Consider the following 27003-nt stretch of genomic DNA (forward strand, 5'->3'; position numbering starts at 1 on the left):
ATAAAGCCAGTTATTAGCACTGATGGAAGGTTAGGAAGAAAAACACAAGGGTATTAACTAACATAAACAATCCTTTACCCAGGATCACTTATTCTTCATGGAAAAAAATGATCTCTAAATACAAATACCAAATAACAAAAGTGAAGAAATGGTTCCATCCTGAGGATACCAGCTCTTCATTTCTGGTTATAAGTTAATGGCATATGGAAGATTTTTTTCCTCCATGAGAGAGTGACAAATGTGCAGATTTGGTATTCAATGTTCAAATTATCTTGGGATTTAACTCTTGTGACCTTCATAACTCCAATGGTGACGTCTTGAAAGGTCACAGTCTGAGGATACCAATCGGTCTTCAAAGTATTCAGGGCCTCATCTTTTTCGCTCTTCTTATTCAGTTCTTGTGTAGTCCAGAATCACGTGGAAAACTGCTACAGGCGGCTCCAAAGATGGCCTGCTCCATTAACGTTTAGGAAAGTGGTTATTTCCAGGCTTCATCCTGTCCAGTCAGTCCTGCAATTACCATCTTCAATGATGTCTTGCATTCCCCCAAAATAGAAAGGCTTCGGGCATCTGAGATTTTCAGCTGGTAGCTTTACTTCATCATTTCTTCTAGGTTTTTTATTCTTTCTTGCTTAGAACCCTGTTCCATGTCCTTTCTAGTCCAAAGTAGGAGGATCCTTTGACGTCTTTCCAAGAACTCTTCCATAAACCTCATACTGACCACGTATTTTGCTACTGGTGTCCCTGCAATTGTATTGGATGAGATAGCTCTCCTAAACTACTGAAACTGTCAGAAGACTATACGAAATTTCTCTAAGCAGCAAACAAAAAGTCAGTCTCCTGGTCACCCAACATTTTTAGGGCTAATTGTAAAATTAATTATCCATTACATACAAGGACTCCCAATAAGCACGTATGAGTTACTGCAGTGCCAGTCCTAAGAATGTAATCAACTTACCGTATGCTAGGAGTTATTTTTAAAAATAAAATTTAAATTGGGTTAAGTAAAAAATGGCATTGTCCACTACAGTAACTGATATGTACCATTAAGTTAGAACATATCTTTAAAGTGTTAAAAAAAAATTAAAACCAATTGAAAAATAAAATCAAGGTGCTACCTTAATTCACTAAGTTGATAAATTTGAAAATAAACTCATTTCAAAAATAAGATTTCAAATAAGGAATGTTTTATTTTCACATAATTTACTGTTTTTCTAAATGTCACCAATTTTTAAACTCTACTTAGCATCAAACATACCTTTCTCATTTTCTTCTTCCTCACCATCCTGAAATTCAAAGAATAATCAAATGTAAAATGAATTCACTTAAAACTGGATTTCAGTAATAGTACAAGATCTATCAAGTTTGATTGCTGAATGATTTAATAATATTAGAGACGCCTATCACTAACAAATACAGGATATTCCAATCAGAACTGAACCAAAACACATTTACAGAAATGTAGCATATGTCTGGTATACATGATTTTACACAAGGAAACAGGCAAATCTGTCAATGATTATATCAACAATGAACTGGATTACTTAGTTTCACTACTCAAAACTAGTTTAAACAACCGGACTCTTACTCATATCAAAAAGCCACTAGGAATTCCCTGGCGGTCTAATGGTTAGGACTCGGCGCTTTCACTGCTAGGCCTTGGGTCCGACCCTCGGTCTGGGAACTAAGATCCCGCAAGCCGTGAGGCGCGGGCCCCCCACCGCCCCAAAAAAAGAGGATGCAAAAAGATGCCAATAAAAAGCCTGCCCTGATTATTTTACATGACTCAGCTCAAAGGCACTCTTAGGGCATACTATTCAAAATGTACCAGAAAATCTAACATGAAAACATATACTTTTCAAGGGATGGAATGCATATTAATAAACAAAATAAATAAACAAAAAACACTCCCTTCTTAGGCATCTCAGAAGTAAGAATGACCACAAGAGTAGTTTCAAATTCATTCCTTTTTAATCTGTTAAAATGAATTCATAAGCTGTCTCATATACAATGGTGGTCAGCCACTTTAAAAATGGTATTTGTGCTAAGGTAATCAAAACAAGTAACACAATTTTTCAAATGATTGGCTTTAATTTTAAAATATGTGATATTTCAATTTTAAAATTTGTGACATCACGTAATCTAAAATTAAGCATGTGCTGGCTTGAAAACAAGAATAGCACAGAGGGGAAAATCTTTATTTACTCTACACCAAGCTAACACTACAAAAATAACTGAATTATAGCAAAATAGAAACAACATTTCCCAAAATTAAAGATCATAACAAATAAGCTAGTAATATGCATTATAATCTCAGTAATGGAAAAAAATTAAGGAATGTTTTAACTTATAACTTTTAAAATAAAAGCTGAGTAGAAGTAGATTTTTTTAGTCAAGGTGGTGTGAAGCTACCGTACACGAAGCCTTAGAGTAGTGGTTCTCAAACTCTGAGTCTGTATCAGAATCCCCTGAGGACTTGGGATTGAGATTGAGATTGCTGAACACCAACCCTAGAGTTTCTGATTCAAGCCTGGAGTAGGGCCTGGGAATCTGCATCTCTAACAAGTTTCAGTGACGCTGATGCCGGTCCAGGGACTACACTTTAAGAACGGTGCCTTAGAGCGACAGCCTAGCAGGGAAATTAGACTGAAGGCAAAACTGAACTGTAAACAAAATTTTAAATGCCGCAATAATCTTATAACACAATTTTAGATTCATATAAAAGCATGCATTCCTTAAAAATGTCAAATATTTTACCATATGCTCAAAATTAACATTTGGGTAACACACATATTTCTGAGAAGTCATTTTTAAAATAATTTTTCAACTTTAAGTTAACACATAAGTGCCCCAATTAGGGAATGACCAATTGTACTGCAAACTAAAGTAACATGAAGGAAACTGAAAACACTAAAACAATTAAGCCATAAGCTTAGGAAGTAAAATAGTCCAGAACAAGTAGATTACTGACTGACAGCAATATGAATCCTATTATTATATAAGTCCATTATACTGTGCTCTAATAAGCTCCTAATTGTTATGCTGGAATTTAGTTTTAATCATTACATTTCTAATGTGCAACATTTGGAAAGGAAAGAAAAATGCTTTAACTTGGGTGGAGTGGTAGGCAGTGGCAGCAAAGGAAGGATGAGTTATGCTGGAATTACTGATAAGTCTTTTTCTCCCAAACTCTTTTAGTCATTTATCTCAGAGGGATAAATAAACTGGAATATCTCAACTTTTACTTAAAAGCAGAATAAAGTAACTTAAAGAATGCAACTTGCCTCTCCTTTATCTACCTGTGATACAACAGCACACCACTTCCAAGATATTGTTTTAGAGATGCAATATTGATATGTTCAAGAAAAAAAATGGCCAAAGTATTTATTAAAAAATACTGTGATGTAAAAAACAAAATCTTTCTGCCAATTAGAAATGTTATTTCTAGCTGCTAAAATAATTGGTAAGGTTTGCCTTACTTTGCTCAAGAGTTTTTAGGTATCTATCCTAATTACTCAACAGGTCTTCTGAAGGGTTTCACAACTTTAGTTTCTCAAAATAGTAGTAACACTAGCCTTATTACATATACTTAAATGTCCCTAGGAAAGGAGTCTGAGCCAACTTCCAGAAAACAAACTGATTACAATGGGGGTGAAGCACAATAACAACTAGGGTTAGTAGAAAAGATGAGCCACACACTAGTGCATATTTGCATTATTGTTCAGTATGTGCAGTAAACATAGCACTCACTACTAAGGTTAAACCATTCCTTACAATAAAGAAACAAACCAAGAAATACAAGAAAGACAGTGGAAATTTTTCCCTGTAAATGATATATAGGCACAGACATGTACCTTATTTGAAAATAATTTTCCTCCACTGAAAACAGATGTTTTTTCAGAATAAGGAATATGGTAAATAAGTAACCACAATGAAAAGCATCCTTTTAAATTAACTACTTTTTGTGCTAATCTTGAAAAAATTTATTTCACATATGAAAATGAAAACAAATGTCTATAATGTTCATGTTATTTATCTTTGTAATGGGATCTGCAACCCTTAAGTCAAATATGAAAATTAATACAGAAAGCTTCTCTATTTTTATTTCATTCTAGGCGCAGCAATGACTCGTGACAGGTAAAGACAAGCCTAGGACTTGTTTTTCAGTTAACAAAGTGTTTCCTATATACCCATTCTATTACCTTCCCCTAGGTTAATCTTGTGATACATGTACTTATATGAACCAAGTAAGAAGACCTCTTCTGGAAGGCCTCCTTTCCCCTGACTTGTATATAAACACTGTATTCAGTCTGACTAATTTACAATAAACCTTCAAGATAACCCTAAACCACTACCTGCTATCTATGTGGCAATACGCTAAGGACTGTGGGAAATACAAAATATCTGGCACATAATAAGCACTTAACAAATATTTGTTGAATGAATTTACTGAATAAATGTAGTGTAAGACACTACTGTTTTTAGGTGGAGGGACTGAACTAACTGCAGCACTGTGTAAGTACAATGGAATTCAGAAAACAACAATTCCGAGTGTGGAGTCATTTAGTGAAAAGAATACCAGACTAGGCACCATGAGATGTAGTTATTTATTCTGTCTTTACCACTAAAACAGTTTTACTCTGTGGTAGTGTCATCTACCTAGGTGAATTTTACCTATAAAACAGAGATAACATATGACCTAAATAGGATATATAGAATTAAATAAGATAAGGGGTGTAAAAAGTTCTCTGTCAACAGTAAAGCACTACATGAGAGAGAGCTTTATGGAAGAGACAGAGATAAGTCTGGCTTTGAGAGGTATGTAGACTTCGTATGACAAAAAAAGGGAAGGCCCTTCAAGTTAATGAAACATTAGGGGCAAAGGCAAATGGAAAAAGGAATATACATGATGCAATCATAGAAGATTGACAGGATAGACACTAGAGGAAATTTTTAAGAATTAAAGCATTACCAAATACAAACATTTTGGAGAAAATTTTCCAAACAATTCTCAAGTAACTGATACCTTCAAGCAAGTAAAACAATACTACAAGTAACCACTAACTACACATGTACTATGTGCCAGGGTATATGATTGATCTTCACATCACTCTAGCAGGTAGGACTTACAATGTTCATTTTACAGACATAGAAATTGACTAAGAAAACATGCCGAAACTCACAATATTATAAGTAACTAACAGAATGCAAACCAAATTCTACCTGGTATGACAAACTGCTTAGAGGCTAACACCTGAGAGCTAAAGATTTAAGCTTCAAGTCAAAGCCTGAAGACTGGCTTTAAATAAATATATCCCTATACAAAGGCACTGCCTATTTACTTATATTTTTAAAAACAAGGAATAAAAGGATAAATCCTGAATTTTGGAAAGTTCACCAATAAGGGGACGGGTAAAGGGGACTTTTTTGAATATATCCTGTCTCTTAGATTTGACTTTGGAACCATGTAAATATTTTAAATAATTATAAAATTAAATTTAAAATTATAACTTTTTATTTTGAAATAACTATAGACTCACAAGAAGTTACAGATTAATTTTTTTAAAAAACAATACTTAAACATTGAAAATAAAATGAAACAAGTCAACCTGAATATGTATTAGTTGGTGATCACACAGAAGACTAGTCTAAAACACAGTGATTTGTTTGTTCCTAGAGGGGTACAGCCTTAGGAGAGATACAACTGGGGAGAAAAACCTTAAATTATTTTCAGAAATCACACTGGTGGCGGTGTTGGTATTATCATTCTAGGACTATTGTATATACGCTGTGAGATAAAGAAAATAATTAACTTAGAAGTATCCTTATGAACTCAAAATCTATTTTATCTTAGAAGTAAAAACCAACAAAAACAAGCAAACAAAAAACACATTCTCTAGCACTGTACATTGAAAAGGCCTAGAAAACATGAATAACCCAGTGGCAATGAATACCCCTACCATGGAGATTACTGTCTTGAAATACCATTTACCACTAAAAGGAAAAAATGGCTAATTACAGGTCTGGAGCAGGAAATGGAACATCTTTACCAGAAAGCACAGAAGCAAAGACTACTAGGATCATGTTGAAAGGACTCAAAAGCCAACTTGAAGAGGTTCTCACTGGCTACAGATGGGACAATTTGAGCATTAATAAGGATAATAACTACAATGGACTGAAATACATTAAAAATATTTAAGTCCATGAGTTCAAAATGAAACTATGGGAGAAAAAAAAAAAAAAAAAAAAAAAAGAACCTCATTAGTCACTATTGGAGACGCTCATGAACCAGCTCATTATTTTGAAAATTGGTAAATAAAAGAAAAATAATCAAACATATATCCCGCCTTTCTTTGTAAATGGTACCACAGGGTAACCAAATAGCAGGTGAGAAGTTTCTCTTTCCAAGGAACATTCCAGCTAACAAATAAAGAAAAACATGACAGAATTAGAATATCACCACTTTGATCTCCCTAAATAACCAGTGCAGTATGGATCATCAATGATTGGTACCATCACCAAGAAGATACAGTCAAACATTATGTGTATCCAAATAGAAGAATACAACACTACCTGGGAATTAGCTGTATGTCTTGCGGGGATGGAGATGGGGGTGCAGGAATCAGATAGTAAACCTCTGGATCCTATAACCAACTTACCAATTTACAGGAAATACAGTAAACAGAGTTGAACGAATCCATAGGAATGTAATCAGCAAAATATAGACTTTGGAAGCTCTATGACTTGTCAAACTATGCTAGATGCTCTTTTTGTAAATATTTTTATTGAACCAGCCATCTCCATTCATTCACCTAATGTCTGTGGCTGCTTTCACACTACAATGGCAGAGTTGGATAGCTGTGACAGACCATATGGCCCACAACGGCTAATGGCCTTTTCTACCTGGCCTTTTAAGAAAAACTTTGCCAACTCTTGTTCTATAGGATAAACAACTCAATTTCTTTAACAAATAAGACAGTAGGGGAAAAAAGATGGAGAGAAAACCTAGAGATTAAAAGAGGCCTAAAAGACATTTCAATCAATCACAATGTCTCGATCTTACTTGTATCTGGATTCAAATAAAACCTGTTTTTTAAAAAAATTTTGGACAACTGAGTAACTGAAGATATTAAAAATCGTGTTTTAGGAGTAATAATGTAAAAAATAAAAGAGTTCTGAAATTTTTAAATTTTTACATACTGAAATTTTTAAAGTAAATACGATGTCTGGAATTTGTTTCAAAATAATCCAGAAAAGCGGAAGTGAACAGAGGTATAGATGAAATAATACTGCCCGTGAATTGATAACAGCAGAAGCTGTGTGATGGGTACACTCTATGCAGTATTCCTTAACACACGTAGTAAGACAATACATTCATTAGTCATGTTTAGAAGCATCAGATCATGATGGAACTCAGATACATTCATATATATTTCTAGATATTCCACTATACATCATTTAGGAAGAGGAAAAAGGTCATTTTACTTAAAACTTCTCTGAAGAAGTAACCTCCCTTTTGATATGATAAAGCAAAACTTGCCCCTTGATGAGAAGTATATGTTATTTCATTCTCAGGATGGAATGGGAGCAAGGCCAAATCTAGCCCATAAAAATTTGGAAAAATTAGAAAAAGGCACTCATTCCTTAAGATACTTCTGTTAAATTTCTACAATAAATATATAATCTATTATGAGAATGGGGACCCTTAGATGTGATGCTTTCACACACTCACAACCTGTGCAACTGTAAGAGAGGCCCTTGATGAAAATTTAAAAACTCGTTGCCAGAGAATATGAAGAGTTCAACTTTACCTTTTTGCAAATTAGTAATCTATAAAAGGTACTCCTCCAATCTGGGAGTTGATCTTCCTCATCTACTTTTCATCATTCAGAAATGAATGTACCTGAGGATAGTACGGGGGACAAGTCTACAGACTTTCAGAGTCCTAATATTTCCTTCCTGAATATTCCAAATTACCAAAAACATTCCTCCCAGAAATGCAATTTCTCCCCCATTGAAATAAACACAGAGAGCCAATATATAGCCTCACCAGCATTTCAAAGGCAAGAGAGCTGCAGGAAAGAAGGCATGACCAGAGGCAATCAGCTAAGCAGTCTGTGAATATACGCCCCATTATACACTCTTCCAGTAAATATTAGAATGAGGAAAAAACACAGCTGGATCACTATTTTTTCTAAATCTAGTAAACAGAGGGAATCCCTATCTCTATTTGAAAGTATACTATTTAAGAGGGTACATGAACAAGGCATTCTTGAGTACAGATATGAGAAAAAGACAGGGTAATTTTTTAGTAGAGAAATTGAGCTATAAATGTGTTTACAGCATCTGTACGTCATACTTTAAAATGTACACTACGCGTATCACATATACCAAAAACAAAATCTAATACAGACTAGAAGAGTTGTCATTTTCTACACACACATACACATACATACATACATACCCCAAGTAAATTAATTGAACAGAGATTTTTATCATTTTTATACTATGCCCATCCTAGGAGTGTTAAATTAACCAAATTTTAAAGCTTTGAAAAGGATATTAGTACTTTTAAATGATTTATTTTATACCAAAGTGACCAAAAAAAATCAAGGAGTGTGAAGGCTTCCCAAAAGACTGGTAACTAGAGTCATGTTTTATACAAAGGGTAGACTGTTTTTATTTTTATTTTGAAAATGGTAGGAACCTTGTTGTAATAACTTCCAATTACCTCTATGGCAACAGAAATTTCAGCTGCCACTTTAAAGTATTTTGTATACACCACATAAGTAACTCAGTATTAAATTTAAGGCAGTTTTATGAATTAAAGAATTATGAAATCAAAATAAGATTCCTTTTCCAAGCCCTTCCACCCACAATATCAAATTCATAGGACTAAATGTAAACTTACTTGGGCTGTTAGAAAGGTATCATCTTCACCTTCTTGAGCTTCAATTTCCTAAGTAAAAGGGTATACAATAGCTTTGCTTTACAAAATATCTGGGTAACATGAGAATGCTTTTATGCTATACCCGATTATCATGTGCCTCGTGTTCTGTGCAGGGTCTATGGATACCATGGGTCCTAAGTCAATGCTTAATAATTCAGGCTATATTTTTTATGCCAACAGAAACGCTTAGTCACATTGATAAAAGAATTAGAAAAATGTCCTTCATGAGCCCTTCATTTATTAGGCTAAGTAGAACGAAGTGTTCTAAGCATGAATACTGACCCCCTAATCCCTTGATTTTCTTAAGATGTACTAACATACTTCAAAGCAGGACAAATGATCTATTTCATTCAAAGAAAAGATTTAAAAATTATATGCTTTTAAGTTAAACCTTCATAAGTAATTTCCCCACCCTTGATGACAACCAAATAAATGCAAATTAGTCTTTTATATCTTCTAAAGTAGTAAAAACAAAACAAACCAAAACTACCACCTTATAATGTTAGCAAGGTCAGAGTTAGATTGGTACACTCATTCATAGTAGGGTAGTAAACAACTTAAATATCCCAAATTAAAGGAGTAGCTATCAGACACATAGAAAACAGTCTAATAAACTGTGGTGTAACACAAGAATTATGAAGTCATTATGATATGTTATGTGAAAATATTATATAGAATAGCAACTTATGGCATGATAACTACTAGGTAAAAATATATACATATGTGGAAGATAATAAGCAAAAATAAAAGGGTCATCTTAGATGGTAGGAGTCTGAGTGATTTATAAATAACTTTTAAAATATATTTTTTTAAAGTTCTGTGACTTTCACATTGAACTAGAAATATACGTTTTTATTATTTAGTACTTAATTTATCTGTGTCACGTTTTAAAAAAAACTGGCTAAAGACCTGACTTTCGATGTCCTCTTTTTCTATATCTTCTATTGCTTCTGCCTCTATTAATTCATGAGCTCTCTTGTTCTCTTCTGCAGAAAGTAACTCCTTGGAATGCACATTTTCTTCTTCATTTTCACCAAATTCTTCAGAGTCCTTTAGTTCGTCACTTCCATCTTGTTCATGTGCCTCTTGATGCTCCAATTCACAGTCCTTTTAATGGTAAGAAAATTTGGTACAACTCGAGGCAAAGTACTATAGGCTATCCACCAAACCTTTTTGGTAATTTACATCTCTAAATGTTTTCACTTTTATCATATTTTGACATTATTCCCAAAGTCAAAGTTCAATCATTTTATAGGACACACTAACTGTGTCTTTAAAAATAGAGGGGGTCTAAAACCAAGGTCATTAAACTACGCATCTGAGTTCCCAAATCTCTTACACTGAAATACATACACACTAACTGGATTGCTCTCAAGTTCCAGTTGTTTAATATTTACCAAATCACATACTTGTATGAGCCATCCTTCAAGACACGGCTTCAAAGAAATGACTTCTTTTCTCCACATGTCACAGTTTGATTTAACTTCAAAGACCACGGAAATCTTACATACGATAATATAAAGTTTATTTCCAATTAATAATAAGGAATCCCAACTGTTACACCAATGTCTGTTCTTAGAAAATATGCAAATAATTAATCTAAATGTATTAGCTTTGAAATCTACCACTATGCCACAAAGCCGATTAAGCAGGGGAACATAGGTTGGGATTGCCTCTGTGAAAGAATATCTGTTTGCCCTTCAAAGTTTAAGGATACAAGGGTACCTCAGTAGAAACAAAGAAAAGCAGCAATGTGCCTAGTTCCCTCTTTGATTAACTGCAGAGAAAGGGTTGAAAGCAATGAACATCCCTTCCTCCTTTGCTATTCTCATGGTACATCTAGCAGATTTAACAAAAAGTTTCTGAGTTAAAAGGGGAAAAGTGCAGGGGTATAACTATTAATCATTCATAGCTGAACTGCAATGAGTGAATAGAAATTTCTGGTGGGCACCGAGAAGAAATACGATTGTTTTGGAATATGGAGTGCTTGGGGAGCAGGGCGTCTCTGGGACAGAGGTTTAACCAGCTTCACTACCTATGGGTGGAGGAACGTAGGGGATTGAAAATGGAGTAGGTGGTTGGTTATATGATGGTGGAAGAATAGGTGCAAAACAAAAGAAAATCACAAGGGAAGTCACTGAGGGAACTTCATCTACTCTGAAGTGCCAACTTTGACCATTCTCCTCACCTATAATTAGAAGTAAGTCCCATAGTATTCATATATCTAAGCAATAGGTGATATTTACCCACCACTACTGTATAAATTCCAAAACTGCCAACTCTGAGAAACAGGGAAAGCATATTCACTTAATTTCTATCAAATTCATCACATACGCGGATACTTCCAAAGGGAAAAAGAAATATAAAGAGAGTGAAGATATATTTAAATAGTATTTTTTTAAAAGCTCTTTTGTTCTTCTAGACATTATGAGACCAGGTTCATTTAATAATTACACAAAGGCAACCTCTGCAGTACATATAAGAGACAGCAATATTACATCTCGTAATGTTTCAAACGACTGAAACATTTTTATGAACTGAAGAGCTGAAAGGAAGTTAGAAATGTGAAAACTAAAAGGGTTTTTACTAAGGCACAATGCTTTTCCAGCTTATGGGTAATTTTGGCTTAATCATGCACTCACTAGTGAAGATAACTAGAGAAAATAAGAGCAAAGGAACAAACCTAATGGAAGATATACCACAAGGATAAAAGAACACAAAGACTGAAGAGTTCTTAAATGCTCAAACGAAAGCTGGTTACAGACATGCAATCATCAATTTTAATGGATCCCTGAGCAAACATTTCCTAAACTATCTGACTGCAGGGCTAACTCCTCAACCAAACATCTCTTTCTCTCTGTGCCTGCCCTCAAAGTGCAAGATACAAAGCGTTGAGACGCATGGTGCTGTGTGGCTTGTGTGTGTATAACGTAGGGAGGGTAGAGAGCTAGACCGTAGGAGAGATGGGTGGGTGAATGGACATGAGCTGGCTTCATGGTGGAGCACACAGACATCCCAAGATGTTATGGCAATATGGCCTAACTGTACACAGAAAATGGAAATACATGGGGTGTAAATGTACATAAGTTAAGAGGAACTATGCTCATTAAATAACTCCTGCAAATGCCACACTACCTAAGATCTAATGATCAGTAAATAGCAGATCACACTTCATTAAAATGAAAACAAAACAAAAAAAATCTAACTATGATTAAAAATAACAGTAATATAGAACTGCCACAACCTCAATTAAAATTAAAATACTTCATATTTCTGGTTGGTCAGTTTTAAAGTACATTCTTTTTTAGCCAATAAAGACCTGGCTTATCTTTAAAGGGCAAAACAAATTTCTTAATCTGATCTTCACCAAGTAGCAACACATCAGCAACTCTCTCCATTTTAGGGACTACATTTTTCTAAGTTCTGTTTGTTATATACGAAAGCTAATGCGATGGGCAGTACGTTGTCCAGGAACTAAGATAACAATTGTCCTGTAGCTGTTCCTCCGGCCCCTATGTCTCGGATTTCTACTTAAATGCTCTGACAAACATTTTTTGCTTTGTCTCATTTAACTGAAGATAAAGTTATTTATTATATTTCTCAACTATGAGAATTAATAAGATTGACAATATTACATAAGTCTCTATCATTATTTTACCTACATATTTCAGTGTCTATTGTTCCAGTAAAATGCATGAATTCATCATGCAAAATGCTAGGCTCAAAATAAACATCTTAACCTGTGTAATTAACACTTTACCTTGACAAAAGCATCATCTTCCACAGAAGCATCTCCACTCAACTCATCTGCTTCCTGTTTTTTACCTGCGAAAGAAGGAAAATGGGCTAACAACCAATATTTTATTACTTCAAAAGCAAAAAACATTCAGAGAAGTTTACCCCGAGGTACCACTCTCCACTCCCAAATCATCTGACAAAGCTAATGCCAACTGCTTATAAACCACCTGGCCACAGCTGTCCCAAACAAAAAAAAAAGGTTTATTAACAATGACATGCTGTTTCATTTCACTAAAATAAACTGTACAATTAATCCTACATATGAACCCATCATCTTAACCGACTTGACATATGAGGTACATTTTTTACACCACTCAAATTCTCTACCTCCAATTCTCCCGGAAGTAGCAGCACCTTTCAACAGTTCTCTCCTATTTGTATACATAACCAGACATCTGATAGCTAAATTCAAGACTCATATCCCCCATAAAGCTTTCCCTAAGTTCTCCTTGTCAACAAGCTTTCTCTAAAATAAAATTCTCACACTTGACACCTCACAATCCATCAGCTGATTAGATATTGCCTTGTACTCTCAAGTACATCTTGCTTCACCACTTAAAAAAATACCTTAAGTACAGTGACTGCTTTTATGCTTATTTTGTGTTTCTCCAAAGGCCTAAATATAAATAGCGCTGGGCGCTTAACATAATGACTGATTTAACTGATTTAAGGCAAGTAGAAATTACTTCAGACCAAAAACTGTTAAGAGCTTCTAGACAGACTACAGGCCTCCCTGACCTCATCTTCAAAACTTTGCAAACTGGTGGTTGGAATTTTAAAAATGTTTTCCACATCAGAAAAAAAAGTTTTCCACAGAGCCAAAGCTAAAAGTTTGTGCTTTCAAGCTAGTCCACAAAAATCTACTAGTTAAATAACCCATAATGTATCAGAAATGCTGTAAAAAAAAAAAAAAATCACAGCTGCTAAAATTTTACTATTAAATTTTAAAATTTTTACTGATTTTGAGAGGTTAATGATTCTTTCCTGAGGCTAACTAATCAACCTTTCCTTTGCGTAAAACAGGCGTTGCCATGTCTCAAGCTTCCATGACCCCCCAGAGGAGAGGGTTTAGTTGTGAGGTAACTGTAAGAAAAAAGTTAGGATGCCTCCCTTTCCCATGTCTCCTCACCAGCTCCTATCTTCCATCTACCCCCAATTTGAAATCCTTTCCATGAATGAGAGATAAAAAGTGAAACAAGGGCTTCCCTGGTGGCGCAGTGGTTGAGAGTCCGCCTGCCGATGCAGGGGACCACGGGTTCGTGCCCCGGTCCGGGAAGATCCCACATGCTGCGGAGCGGCTGGGCCTGTGAGCCATGGCCGCTGAGCCTGCGCGTCCGGAGCCTGTGCTCCGCAACGGGAGAAGCCACAGCAGTGAGAGGCCCGCGTACCCCAAAAAGAAAAAAAAAAAAAGTGAAACAAGATACTGGTCCTTTCCAAATACGTGAAAAGATTAAGAGTAAAGAGTTTTCTTTTATCCACTGAGGTAAAAGAGGTCTTCGTGTCCCTGAGGGCTTGTGTGAATCAAAAGAGAAACAAAATGTTGAGCTTAGTGGTATTTGTATTTTAGAGAAAATACAAATTAGAAGTTACTACAAGGGCAACAAGAGAGCTGTTCCTTCCTTACAAAAGAAAACAGTATCAGGTGAGAAAGAGCTCACTAAACTGTTTTATCACGTTTAGAGAAAGTTCCATAATATAAAAACTTTAAAGATGCTATCTTTGAGAAGAAATAAGCTTTTTAAAACTATAGGATTGGGACTTCCTAGTGGTCCAGTGGTAAAGAATCTGCCTTCTAATGCAGGGGACGAGGGTTTGATCCCTGGTCAGGGAAGTAAGACCCCACACGCCACGGGGCAACTAAGCCCACATGCCACAACTACTGAGCTGGCGCGCCACAGCTACTGAGCTGGCGCACCTCAACTAGAGCCCGCGTGTCACAAACTACAGAGCCCATGCACCACAACTACAGACCCCATGGCCCTGAAGCTCGTGCACCACAACGAAGAGCCACAGGGCTCAACGAAGATCCCGCGTGCCGCAACTAAGACCCAACGCAGCCAAAAATAAATTAAATAAATAAATAAAATAAAACTATAGGATTCCACCCCCCAACACACACACCACCAAATAACCTATAGAGTAGAGCTTTTGGGTGAACTCCTTCAGATCATTTGCAAATATTATTTACTCTTCACAAATATAAAATGCTTTACAATTTGCAAAGCGCTTTATTTTTTTAAATTTATTTTATTATATTTTATTTTTGGCTGCATGGGGTCTTCATTGCTGTGCACGGGCTTTCTCTAGTTGTGGCGAGTGAGGGCTACTCTTCGTTGCAGTGTGTGGGCTTCTCACTGCAGTGGCTTCTCTTGTTGCGGAGCACGGGCTCTAGGCGTGCAGGCTCAGCAGTTGTGGCTCACGTGCCTAACCGCTCTGCAGTATGGGGGAATCTTCCCAGACCAGGGCTCAAACGCGTGTCCCCTGCATTGGCAGGTGGATTCTTAACCACTGCGCCACCAGGGAAGTCCCGCAAAGCACTTAGAAAAAAAAGGTCAACTGATTTTTCCTAGCACCCCATGGTACATAGGGCCGGTAATCACAACTTTACAAAAGAGAAAACGAACCCGAGGTTATACAGCTTGCCCAAAGCTAGTAAATGGCATTGTCAGAACTGGAAGCCAAGGCTTCTCTTTTCCAGTCTTAAATTCTTTCCACTTCATCTTACTATGACCTACTTAAAAGACATTATTCTAGTAAGCAGTGGTTAATTAACTCAATTTACAGATACCATCTTTGAAATGGCAGCCCTCATCATAATGACAAGCTACATCACTATCCATGGTGAGTTTCACTTGCCTTAGTTTACTTAAAGGAAAACCAAATTACATTACATCAACCAAAACAACAACAGCAGTCACTACCACTGCTTAAGCAGCTTCCACAGTGCAGACACTAGGATAAATGCTTCATATGTATTAATGCATTTATTTTATCCTCTTAACTAGCCCCATTTTACAAAACAGGAAACTAATGCTGAAAAGTTAATCAGATTACAAAGTTAGTAAGGGTAGTGCTTCAGTTTAATCCCAGGCCTATTCCCACTCCTCAAAAACCACAAAACCATTGATGTTCAAGTAGCTACAATGTGCCAGTTGTTAAAAATGTTATCTCTTTTAGCATGAACACAGGCTCCACAAGCCACATCCATAAAATTTTAAAATGTGAGAGTCACAGAAATTACGTAACTTGCCCCATGACAAACAGGCAACAAGAGGCAGAGGTACACAAAAAGGTCCAAGTTTGCTATCCCTTATTGTTTTTAACAGATGTGTCACATGAAAGCACTGGACACAATGTGTCATAAGCTTGTAAGCATAAAAACCACAAGGAGGAGATTTTCAAACATACAGTGATGAAACTTTAATAATAACCTGATAGGTACATAATATTTAAGAAAACTGACATTTCACACACTAGTTTTTGACTCCTCTCATGATCTGTAACTCTGCACTTGTTTACACATGATGAATTAGAAACTATACTGTAATTTCTTCCTTTATGAAAAAAAGTATCACCCCTCCACCATACAAAAATAATTCACATCTTAAAAAGCTATGATGTTCATCATCCAGCCCAGAACCTAGTACAATGCTATATAATAAGTAGATACTCAAGCATTATATATATCCTGACTGATAATGGTGTAGGTTATAGGTTGGATGCTAGCAGTAAACAAGGTCTGGATTTCTATTCAGAATTTCTATCAGCCCTCACTGGGACAAAGGTAAGACGTGACATGCCAGTCAAACTAGCATCATGTGCAACCCCATCCTGTCAGTAAGGACTGTAAACTCCAACTTTAACGATGTTACAAAGTACATCGACAGATTCCTAACTTTTATGATGTCACAGATAAGAAATAACTTAAAAGAAAAATCAAATCCCACATAATTCAACAAGCACCACCAGCTTAGGCACATTTTTGTACAGTCAGTAATCATTTATACCCCATATCCCATTTAAGCCTGTGCTATGAAAGCTCCTACAACAAACTAATAAATGAATCTTTTGTCCTTCAGGGAATCTGGCATATACCACAGAAATGGGAACTGGTCCAAAGCAAAGTAGCACCACCAGGATGAGGAAGCTAACTGAAAGTGCAATGTAGTCGGAAGCCTAACTTTAATGCTCTGAGGAACAAAACTAGAAAATAAACTGAGTAGTAAAGATAGTCTGAATAGCAAAATAGAAACTGGAAGCAAAATTACTTATCACATCTCAAACTATCATAGTAGTAACATATAGTTATTTTGAAATTTCACTGCAATGATTTTAGGGTCAAAAGTAAAAATGTATACACCAAAGGAAGACGACACTAGAATACCTCCTTAATTATGCAGCATTGTTTTTATGGGTCCACAAATCCTTAGTGAAACCACTGGGGCCAGACATGTTTCAGAACTGTCAGATTTTAAGAGAGTACAATAGTGTCTATACCATGTGTTAATTTAAACCTCCCAGTGGCTTCTGGAACAGCTTCTCTCAATCAATCACGGAAACATTTGTGCAATGAAATATATGAATATTAACATCAATTAGGATAAACCAAGACTATAAGTAGCCTCACTTTTGCCACCAAACTTAAGAAAAAACTTCATTTTCAGAATGTTTGTATTTCAGAGTTAACAATAAAGAATTTTGGATGGCAATTTGGTTTTCTTCTTCAAAGGCAAACTGGTCCTTACAAGGTTTGGTAATTTTCCTTTTCAAGTTCAGAAATACCTCCAGAAACAAAATGAAACAAAAAATCCACTTAACAAGTAGATTTTAAAGTAATTTTGCCAAAAAAATTTTGTGGCTGAGTAACTTTTCCCCTAAACATTTACAGAAGCTATGAAACGTTAGAAAATGTTCAGTCATAAAATTTCTGTTGGATAAGAGGGGGGAAGACTCAGAGACCAGGCCAAACTGAACAACACTGATGATTCCAGCAACAACCTCTCCTCAACTGTATGAAATCTTAAAATAATCACCTACTATGCCTTGTGTTAACCATTTGCATATGTGTTTTAGTCTCTCTTCTATTAAAATGGTATTTCACTAATGAAATCAGTTTTCTGAAAGGCTTTGCACACTGTCCTAAACATAGCAGCCATCCAATAGGTCATTTTATTATTTTTTAAAAATCTACCATAAAGATATTTCATACTCATTATAATAAAATAAATCTGGAACACACCAAATGTATATTTTTTAAAATCTCTTAACTGTGTCACTAAAGACAACCAAACTGAACATCCACACACACTTGTGAGCATTTGCACAAGACTTTAAAAGGCAGCAAGAATGTAACTTGAGTTCTTAACAGATTACTTTTCTATCCTATCAATAAGAAGAAACTAGCACTGCTTAGCTCAGCATTATTGTGAGCATCAAATAAAGCAATGTGAAAGTGTTTTGAAAACTGTAACAGAGAACTAATTGCAAACTGACAGGCAGAAAGAGATGAATGAAAATGATGCTAAGTTTTAAGCAGTAATCTAGAGCAGCCAGTGGTTCTTAACCCTAGCTGCATGCGAATCACCTGGGGAACTTTTAGAAAATACTGATTCCTGGGCCCCCAACAGAGTAACCAAAACCAACTCTCTGGGGGGCAGGAGCATGGTATCTGTATTTTTTTGTTTTGTTTTGTTTTGTTTTGCGGTACGCTGGCCTCTCATCATTGTGGCTTCTCCCGTTGCAGAGCACAGGCTCCGGACGCGCAGGCTCAGCGGCCATGGCTCACGGGCCCAGCCGCTCCGCGGCATGTGGGATCTTCCCGGACCGGGGAACGAACCCGTGGTCCCCTGCATCGGCAGGCGGACTCTCAACCACTGCGCCACCAGGGAAGCCCAGGTATCTGTATTTTTAAAAACTCAAATGACTCTAATGTAGAGCAGACTGAGCATAACTGAAGAAGTTGGAGTGAGAAGAACATAAAAGGTTACCGTTTTCAGATTCTCCAGACTAGAAAAAATTTAAATTCTACCTAGCTTCAACAAAACACCTTGAGTAGGTATGAACCGGTATTAATTCTCAACAAGGTTAAAAAAAAAAAAAAAAACCTTAAACATAAACCTCCTATGAGTATATGCACATGTACGTATATACCTTAGATCATGTTATCTGTGATAAAATCCGAGTGGTGGAATTACGGGCAATTTTCACTTTTTTGTACTTTTCTGGATTATCTAATTTTTAAAATGAAAACATTTCACTTTTATAATCTGGAAAACAATTTGTAAAGCCATAATACAAACTACTATTCCAGGTTACCAGAACTGCCACATAAGGCCAACTCGGGCTGTGGAGTTTATGGTGTGAATGGTTAACTCCCAGAATTGCACCACACCGAGGCCCTTTTATTGTAATGTGTGAGAACTAACTTATAGTTGATTAAATAAATCAGCAAATTTCAGCCTTAAACCCTAAGCCATTGTTCAGTCTCTTCATTAAAGTCATTTCTGATGCCACCAACAGATAATAATGACTGCTTTTTCCTCTAATTCCTGGACAATTCTCACTTTATTTTACATGAGTTCATGAAAGAGAAGAAAAAGTCTGAAGTCTTCTGTCCTTAATTCAAAATGCCTAGGAGATGAATGACATGGGAGAAAGGCACTGTCATAAAGTACTAGAAAATTTTATCTATCTCCCCACCAGGATCCTTGACACACACCATATTTGACACAATAAAATAGCTGAAAAAAGTACAAAAGTGCTTTGGTGATAAACATAATCCACTATATACAACTGCATAAGTCAAATGCAGGTTTTAATGGCTGAGGTAAAAGGGCCTGATTTTGTGAAATGAAAATGACATACACAACTTCTGAGGTTGGACAATATTCCAGCAAAAGTTATGAGGCTTTCCAACACAGCAACAACTTGGTGAGGGATAAAAGGCGAGTGCCATGATTCACATACTCTAAAAGTAAGTACATTTCACAATCAGTGTTTAAGGAGAAGCCACTAGTGCTGTTGAGAAAAGCACCTTAAAAAGGAAAACTGTTTGGAAAATAGTAAAGACTATTAATCTCTGACTGCTGCCTACAAAGAAATATGCAATTAAAATAAGCACCAAAAGAAATATTTTTAAAAGCAGTTGTTAAGAAAGTCATCATATGGCCCTCAGTATTCATTCAACAAACCTGTTATGTGCCAAGCAATATGCTAGGCATTACAGAGATTAATGTAAATAAAAGATTATGTCCTCACCCCCACAAAGCTTCTAGCCCAGTGGGTACCCAAAAAAGATTTATGACAATTTTGTCCCCAAAATGTTTCTCAATGCCACAGTTCTGATTAAAGTTTCCTTAACATCCAAACATACAACAGTTTAAAAAAAAAGCAAGCATTACAGTGCACTGACACTAAATTATATGAAATTCATTTTATGTGGTTGATTACTATATTCTTATTTGGCATACAAATTTTAGAAAGCTTTACACAGTAAACATGTAATTAATTATACTGAGTGTGGTACTTTCCACACATAATCAGGCATTATGTTTGGATAAACCTGCAACCCGAAAATATACTTGTTTCTATAGTGGGAACAAAACAGATTTTATATAGCAGTTTGAATCTTTTTTAAACCTGCAAGTACTGTAAGTGAGTTTCAATTTGGTAAGTACTGATTACATATACTTCTGAATATTGCACTGATTAACTACTTAAAGTAACTTTGGCTGAAGTTTAGAGGTGACTCGAAAGGTTGAATATCCAAAAGAATGATATGCTGTTTACAGGTGAACCGAAAGAAAGTTTACATCTATAATCTCTAAAAGAAGCTAATGAGGAGTTAGCTCTACCTGTTTAACCACTTTCTTAACACACACCCAAATGATGACAGTAACTCTCACTGGTGAAGCGCTCTTCTAGGTTACTTATTAAAAATTTCATAGCAAAGAGAATGTGAAAAGACTCAGAAGTGAGAACCAATCTAAGCTTAAAATTTCACCCCACTAACTCTATGCAAATAGATTTTACAAATATGTTAACCATAAATATTAGGACCCGCTATAACATTATCAACATTTGTTACAAGTTTGTGAGTTTGTGCTTGTAATAACAGCATTTTTAAAAATATTCTACAATATACTTAAGAATGCAGATTCCTTTTCCTCTAATCTGTCAAAACATAATCATTTTAACACAAAAAAATTGTTTGAGAAATAGTGACCCTGCACTTATAAGAGAACGAACTTAATATTTCACCTAAGTAACTTTTCAAGACCCATGAAGCTTCTCTTGCCTTATCATTCAACATCATTTAATTTTATTGCTACATTAAGCCACATCATCATAAGAATTATTTATTTTGCCTAACAAGCTATTAAATGTGGTGTCTTGCTGTTGTCTACATGACTGCCTCTAAGTAATCCCTTTCTTTATTCTTATCCTTTTCTAGTATTCCCAGCTAAAGATATCCATACTGACTGAGGACCTATGAGTTTTCCTGTTCCTTCCTTATACATCTATTTTAGCTAAAAAAAGAATTTTTCTTCTGGCTCCTAGCTACATATAATTATTAAATTTCAGAATTAAGAGACCCTTACAGATGGTCTAGTAAATTTTCCAATTTTATAAAAAGGAAGTATACCCATTGAAGGAAAAGTAGTATGACTAAGATGCAATTACTTTTAAGATAGATACTGCTAAGTGAAACAAGATGTGACAAAAAGAACATCATATTACAATACTATTTAATTTCTTGAATCCTTAGTTTTAAAAATCTGTTAATTATTAATATTTTTTAAAGTTTCCCTATTCAAATTTGATGTCTAAAAATTATTTTTAAACTTAATTTAAAATTTAAAATAATCTTACTTATAAGCATCTTAACTGTAAATTAATTCAAACTAGGTTCTTAGTTTGGGATTTACATTATGTTCTTTCTCATTCACAGGATTTTCAGAACAATGATAAATGGAACTCAAGGAGACAAGAGCTATTTATCACACATGTCCCAGAATGAGTCTCATGAAGTACTCAGTTGTAGTGTGCTGCAGACACACAATTAATGTTACGACTCCTGACTAAATACTACAAGATACCTTAACATCAGAGTTATGGAAAAATTAAATTTCAAGTATCCTTATAATCCATATAAGAGGAAAAAATTAACATACTTTTATATATATATATACACACACATACATACATACACATATACATGTGTATACTGAAAAACTTCTTAAAACAGTATATTGCTGAACTTATTGCTAAAGGTAGGATGAGTGAAGTTCCTAATGACTAAAAAAGAAAGGGATACACAGAGAAATTAAAAGTAGGTGAGAATGAATAAATCAAATGAGATTTACTTTACATGCTAAAATCAGTAATCAGCTTAAATATAAATTTGGGACCATGATTAATACATAACATCTATCAAACTACCACAATATGCTAAATAAATGACATGAATCAAAATCATTATAAGAAATCACAATAAGAAACATGGTTAATTCCTGATGTACTTATTTCTGAATTTTTTATGCTTCCTCATTTTGAAATTGCCTCTGAGTTTGTCAGCAGAGGCTTCTCAACACAAGCTTCTCTAACACAGGGAAATGTATCTCTCAAAGTGATACACTGAGTTAAGAATTACATTAAAAGTCACAGATTTTCAAGATAACTTTGTTACTCCTCTAAACACCATTTCTACCTCTGCCATTCCCATCCCATCCAGAAAATGCTTCTTTGCCCTTTTCAATTTCCTTTGGCACAAATAGGGCACTCTTGCAAACCTACAAAAACTCTCAGTGAGATGGCATCAGGATGTGCCTGGTCCGAATACTCATGCAGATTGCTTAAGATCAAACTTGACTATTTCCTTCTTTTCAAGGTTAATCCATTCAACCATTTTACTCTAGTTCCATCAATCTGGTCTACAGCAGAGAGTAGCACTTAGGATCACTTAAAGCAGTAAAGAGTGTTAGGTTTTTAAAATGCTGCAGCTGCCTGGAACTTGTATGTAGGTACCAGGATCCAGATACCCACATCATGCCCACCCTCTGACATTGTCCTTATAGGACTGAGGGAGAAATCCGTAATTATTCAAGTAAGTATTTCACTTACCAGAACCTTTCAAATATATCTAAGTCTCATTTATATTGTTAAAATGTTAATTTAAAACAACCTTTACCTATTCATTAAATCACCATATCCTAGAAATATATTCTGGCCTACTTTAAAAGTTATAAAATCGAAATCATTAACATATCCCTATAACTTAAAACTTTTTATTTTTAAGCTAATTAGTCATGGATTTTTTTCCCTACCTTGTTAGTATGATTGGTAAAGGTCTTTTTGAATTTCACTGAAAATTAGAATGTTTACTGGCATAAATGCAAAATTAAGTTCACCAAATCAAACAAAATACTAAACACAAAGGTTATAAAATTTTAATATACTAGAGAAAACAGCAAGGAGCCAAGGTGAAAGATTTGGTAGGAATTCCATCAATACTCTGCCAATTGTGGGGCAAGGTAGACATGTATTAAACCGTATTTTACTCTTCAGGTCTTCACACTATGAAGGAAGAAATATTATGGAACTTGACTTTGTAATTTTTTCAGAAGCAAGAAAGAAGTGGTCTCACTTTCAGGTCAGCTTCAGCCAAATCTTAAGGGCTACTAGTCACCCAAAGCCTGGCAACTGTAACTTTTCTTCCTTGACCCAACAAGGCAGAGTGCCAGAGGGAAATAGCAAAGAGTAGCACTATATAAACAGGGCAAGTGGCACAAGAGCAGAGGCAAGTTATATAACCAAAATATATTTTAAAATACGTTTATAACTCGTAACAACCTTTGCCTTTGGTTGGTTTCTTGTTTGGAGTATCAGTTGAAACAGTTAATTCAATATTATCTGGATCGCCTCCTTCCTCTTCAATAGCCTACATTAGAAAGAGAAGTTAATATGCTACACAGTCTATCTAAACTTATTTTAAAAAACGAAATGAAAAAAAAAATTAGCAAACCTCAAGCCTCAAGACATTAGAATTGCCAGTCATTTCATAAACCAACCTCACAAAGGAGCAATTAAACTACACGAGTGAGAGAAACTTTCAGGAGGAAATATCATTAGGTATCAAAATCACATGGAGTTTTACATATTACCCAGTCGAGAAAATTAACTAACACATATTATCATTCTGAACAAAAGTCTAAATATTCTCGATTGCAGCAAAGTTGCTAGCTACGAAAGTAAAGAACTAAAAGGAGCTTTCCTAATTTCTATAGTACAAACTTATTTCTCCTCTACTACAATTCCAACGCTCACTCAAACCAGAAAGATAATCAGGGAAGAAAAAGATTATTGCGCTAATGCAAAAACTGAAAACCCAGCGGAAAACAAACCCTTTCTCTTACCCACCCATCAACTCCCACTATCAATTACCCCCCAATATGGGGAGGAAACGGTTGGACACAATTAAATGGTAACTTCGCAGAAGTCACCAAAGTAACCAGTCCCTACGAGGCCAAGAAATGCACGCGCTCACCATCGCTAAAGGCTGGGGACCGAGCGCCTCCCGGGTCTCCACGATCGCCCTTGGGAGGCCGCGCCGGCCGTCCGCAGCCTGGCAGAGACGTCCCGGGGGAGGCAGGGGTGCGCTGGGCTGCGGCGGCCGGTCCCGGGCGGCTCGCGGGCCCCTCGCAGGCCAGGCCCGGCGCGCGGGGGCGGGGGCGCCGCGAGAGGGTCCTCGCCCTCCCGCGCGCGCGGGCGCCGCCCGGGACCTCCCCACCTCGCCGCCCCGCGGGCCCCGGCGGCTGCGAGCGGACGGGGGCTGCGGCGGAAGTGGGGGCTCCGAGGCGCGGCCTAAGCTCGCCTTCCCGGACCTAGCCGGGCCTCACCTGCTTGAGTCGGGAAACGAGCACAGTCTTGACTCCGGTGATGTCCAGGTTCCGCCGTTTCAGCTCGGACTTGAGATCGATGACCCGCAGATCGGTGATCTTTTTACCTTCCGCCTGACCTGAGGCGGCCGAGGCTGCCACAGCACCGGTAGCGGCAGCCATTTTAGAAGAACAGCGTGCTGCCTAGGCAGCGAGTGATCTGCAGGGCGGCGGCAGCAGCTCCAACTTCAACTCAGGCCTCGCCGGCCGCCGGCGCCGCACAGCGCTGCGCACAATGAGCCACTAACCCCGCCCCCTGTCCGCCACCCCGGCGCAACCTGCAGCCTCAACCAGCACCCGGATGAGGGGCGCGCGTGCGCACTGGCGGGAGGCGGGGGATGGCGCCCAGCGCGCGCTGCGGAGCCGGACGCTGCCACCTGGGCGGTGCGACCACCCCCCCGCCTTGCGTGGACTGGGAGGTCAGGCGCGTTCAACGGCACCAACGTCCGCCGTGCCGCGGTTCCCCACCGCTTCGTTAGCCATTTTCTGGAAGTGTCTCGAGTCTTGAGCAACAGCAGTGCGCTGGGCACTCTCGGCATAGATAGTGCGCGCGTCACTCAACGCAAACCAAGGGGCGTGTGCGCGTCCTAAACCTCTTCCAGGGAAATACTTTATCGGTTCTGCTGAATAATCGAAAAACTGTGGCCACTGTGCACGAACTAACTAGGTTCCCCGAGTTCTGTTGGAAGGCCGGAAAGAAACGCTGGGGCGGTTAATATAAAGAGTATAAAGGGTTATAAGAATATAATAGGGCTGGCCTGTGTGACAAGTCCCACTAGCTGTCTCGGGAAAACATGCCTTTGCTCAAGAGAATTAGTCTATTCTAGGGCTGCCCATCTCACTGAAAAAGCAGGACAACTTCCCTTCTGCACTGGCCTCAGTTTGCCATCCTCTCCGGGGGTCCTGATGGCTCAACACAAAATTGATTACTAAATGAGGAATTTAGTTTGTAAGTACTTGTTACCGTTCTCATACACTGTGTTCACTGTTTTGTCCCCCTCAAAATTTAGGATTCCAAGAACAATGACAATCCTCTTCGGCGGGACTAGCCTGTACAAGTGAGTAACTTTAGGCACTATTATTAATCATCAAAGCATAAGCATTTATGGAATAAAACTATTCTATAAATTCCATGAATAGATTATGACACACAACGCTGGCATTTCCTAGTTTTAAAGTTGATGAGGTCTGTGTCACTTTAGGTTGCTTTTCTCATTAACTAATTAGAGCAAAAAGAGAAAAACTGGATATTATAAAATAATACGCGCCAGTTAGGTAGTTTTTTTTATGGTTTATAATGCATTTTGACATGCAATAATCCCTTAATTTTTCTGCATTCTCTGAGGTAAATCTCTGCAAGCCTTAGAGAGATTAAATGGCTTGTCCGTGTTCACATAGCTGGTATGTGGCCGAACTGGTGCTCTTAGTTGCCCCTCACCAGCTCCTTAGTTGTGGCATGTGAACTCTTAGTTGCAGCATGCATGTGGGATCTAGTTCCCTGGCCAGGGATGGAACCCAGGCCCCCTGCATTAGGAGCAGAGTCTCCCAAACCCACCTCTGTCTCTATTACAAGTTGATTCATAGTCATAGAATATTAGAACTCAAAGGATCTTTAGAAATCTTCTGGCTCATTCCTCTCTCTCTCTCTCTCTCTCTCTTTTTCTCTCTCTTTAATAGATGAAGATTTTAAGATTTTTACCTAGGCACCCCACAATTAATTACTGACCAAATTGGCACTAAACCTCAGTTCTCATGCCAGTGTCTTTTCCACCCTGCTCCCACCTTCTGTGGACACTTGTAAAGAGGGGTTATATTAACCCAAAGCTAATGTTATATGTAAAATGAATGAGTTTTTGTCTTTAAAAAAAATCTTATAATGGAGTTATCTTACAATGGAGACCTGTACCTTCTGATCTGATGCACTGGAGGATACATCACCTGCCAAATTGCCAAGAATGTTTAACCTAAATCTCATCATGAGAAAACAATCAGACAAATCTGATTGTAGGACATTGCACAAAATAACTGCTCTGGGGACTTCCCTGGTGGTGCAGTGGTTAAGACTCTGTGCTCCCAATGCAGGGGACCCGGGTTCCATCCCTGGCCAGGGAACTAGATCCCACATGCATGCTGCAACTAAGAGTTCACATGCCACAACTAAGGAGCTGGTGAGGGGCAACTAAGACCTGGTGCCACCAAATAAATAAATAAAAGTAATACCTAAAACAACAACAACAACAACAAAAACCTGCTCTGGACTCTTAAACAAAGCAGTGCAGGTGTCTGTTGGTATCAGTGCAGGATTGGTTCCAGCAACCC

General features: G+C 37.1%; 1 protein-coding gene across 5 annotated transcripts in view; it reads right to left on the reverse strand.

Moving 5' to 3' along the window:
• The window catches only part of SLTM (SAFB like transcription modulator), a 44492-nt gene extending 19602 nt beyond the window's left edge, over window positions 1-24890 (reverse strand). For 2 of the 5 annotated variants that reach the window (XM_082648915.1, XM_082648914.1), the window contains exons 1-6: window positions 24646-24890; window positions 23600-23687; window positions 12711-12775; window positions 9860-10057; window positions 8912-8959; window positions 1259-1286 (exon numbers count right to left, since the gene is read on the reverse strand). In XM_082648915.1, the coding sequence (XP_082505041.1) occupies window positions 1259-1286; window positions 8912-8959; window positions 9860-10057; window positions 12711-12775; window positions 23600-23687; window positions 24646-24807 (589 nt within the window). In that variant the 5' untranslated portion in view covers window positions 24808-24890. The remainder of the gene's footprint in view (window positions 1-1258; window positions 1287-8911; window positions 8960-9859; window positions 10058-12710; window positions 12776-23599; window positions 23688-24645) is intronic. The other 3 variants (XM_082648918.1, XM_082648917.1, XM_082648916.1) reach the window with 2 other exon arrangements.
• Window positions 24891-27003: the final 2113 nt, after the last annotated feature.

Source organism: Grampus griseus (genome assembly GCF_964374135.1).
Source record: "Grampus griseus genome assembly, chromosome: 2".
Classification (NCBI taxonomy): Eukaryota; Metazoa; Chordata; class Mammalia; order Artiodactyla; family Delphinidae; genus Grampus; species Grampus griseus.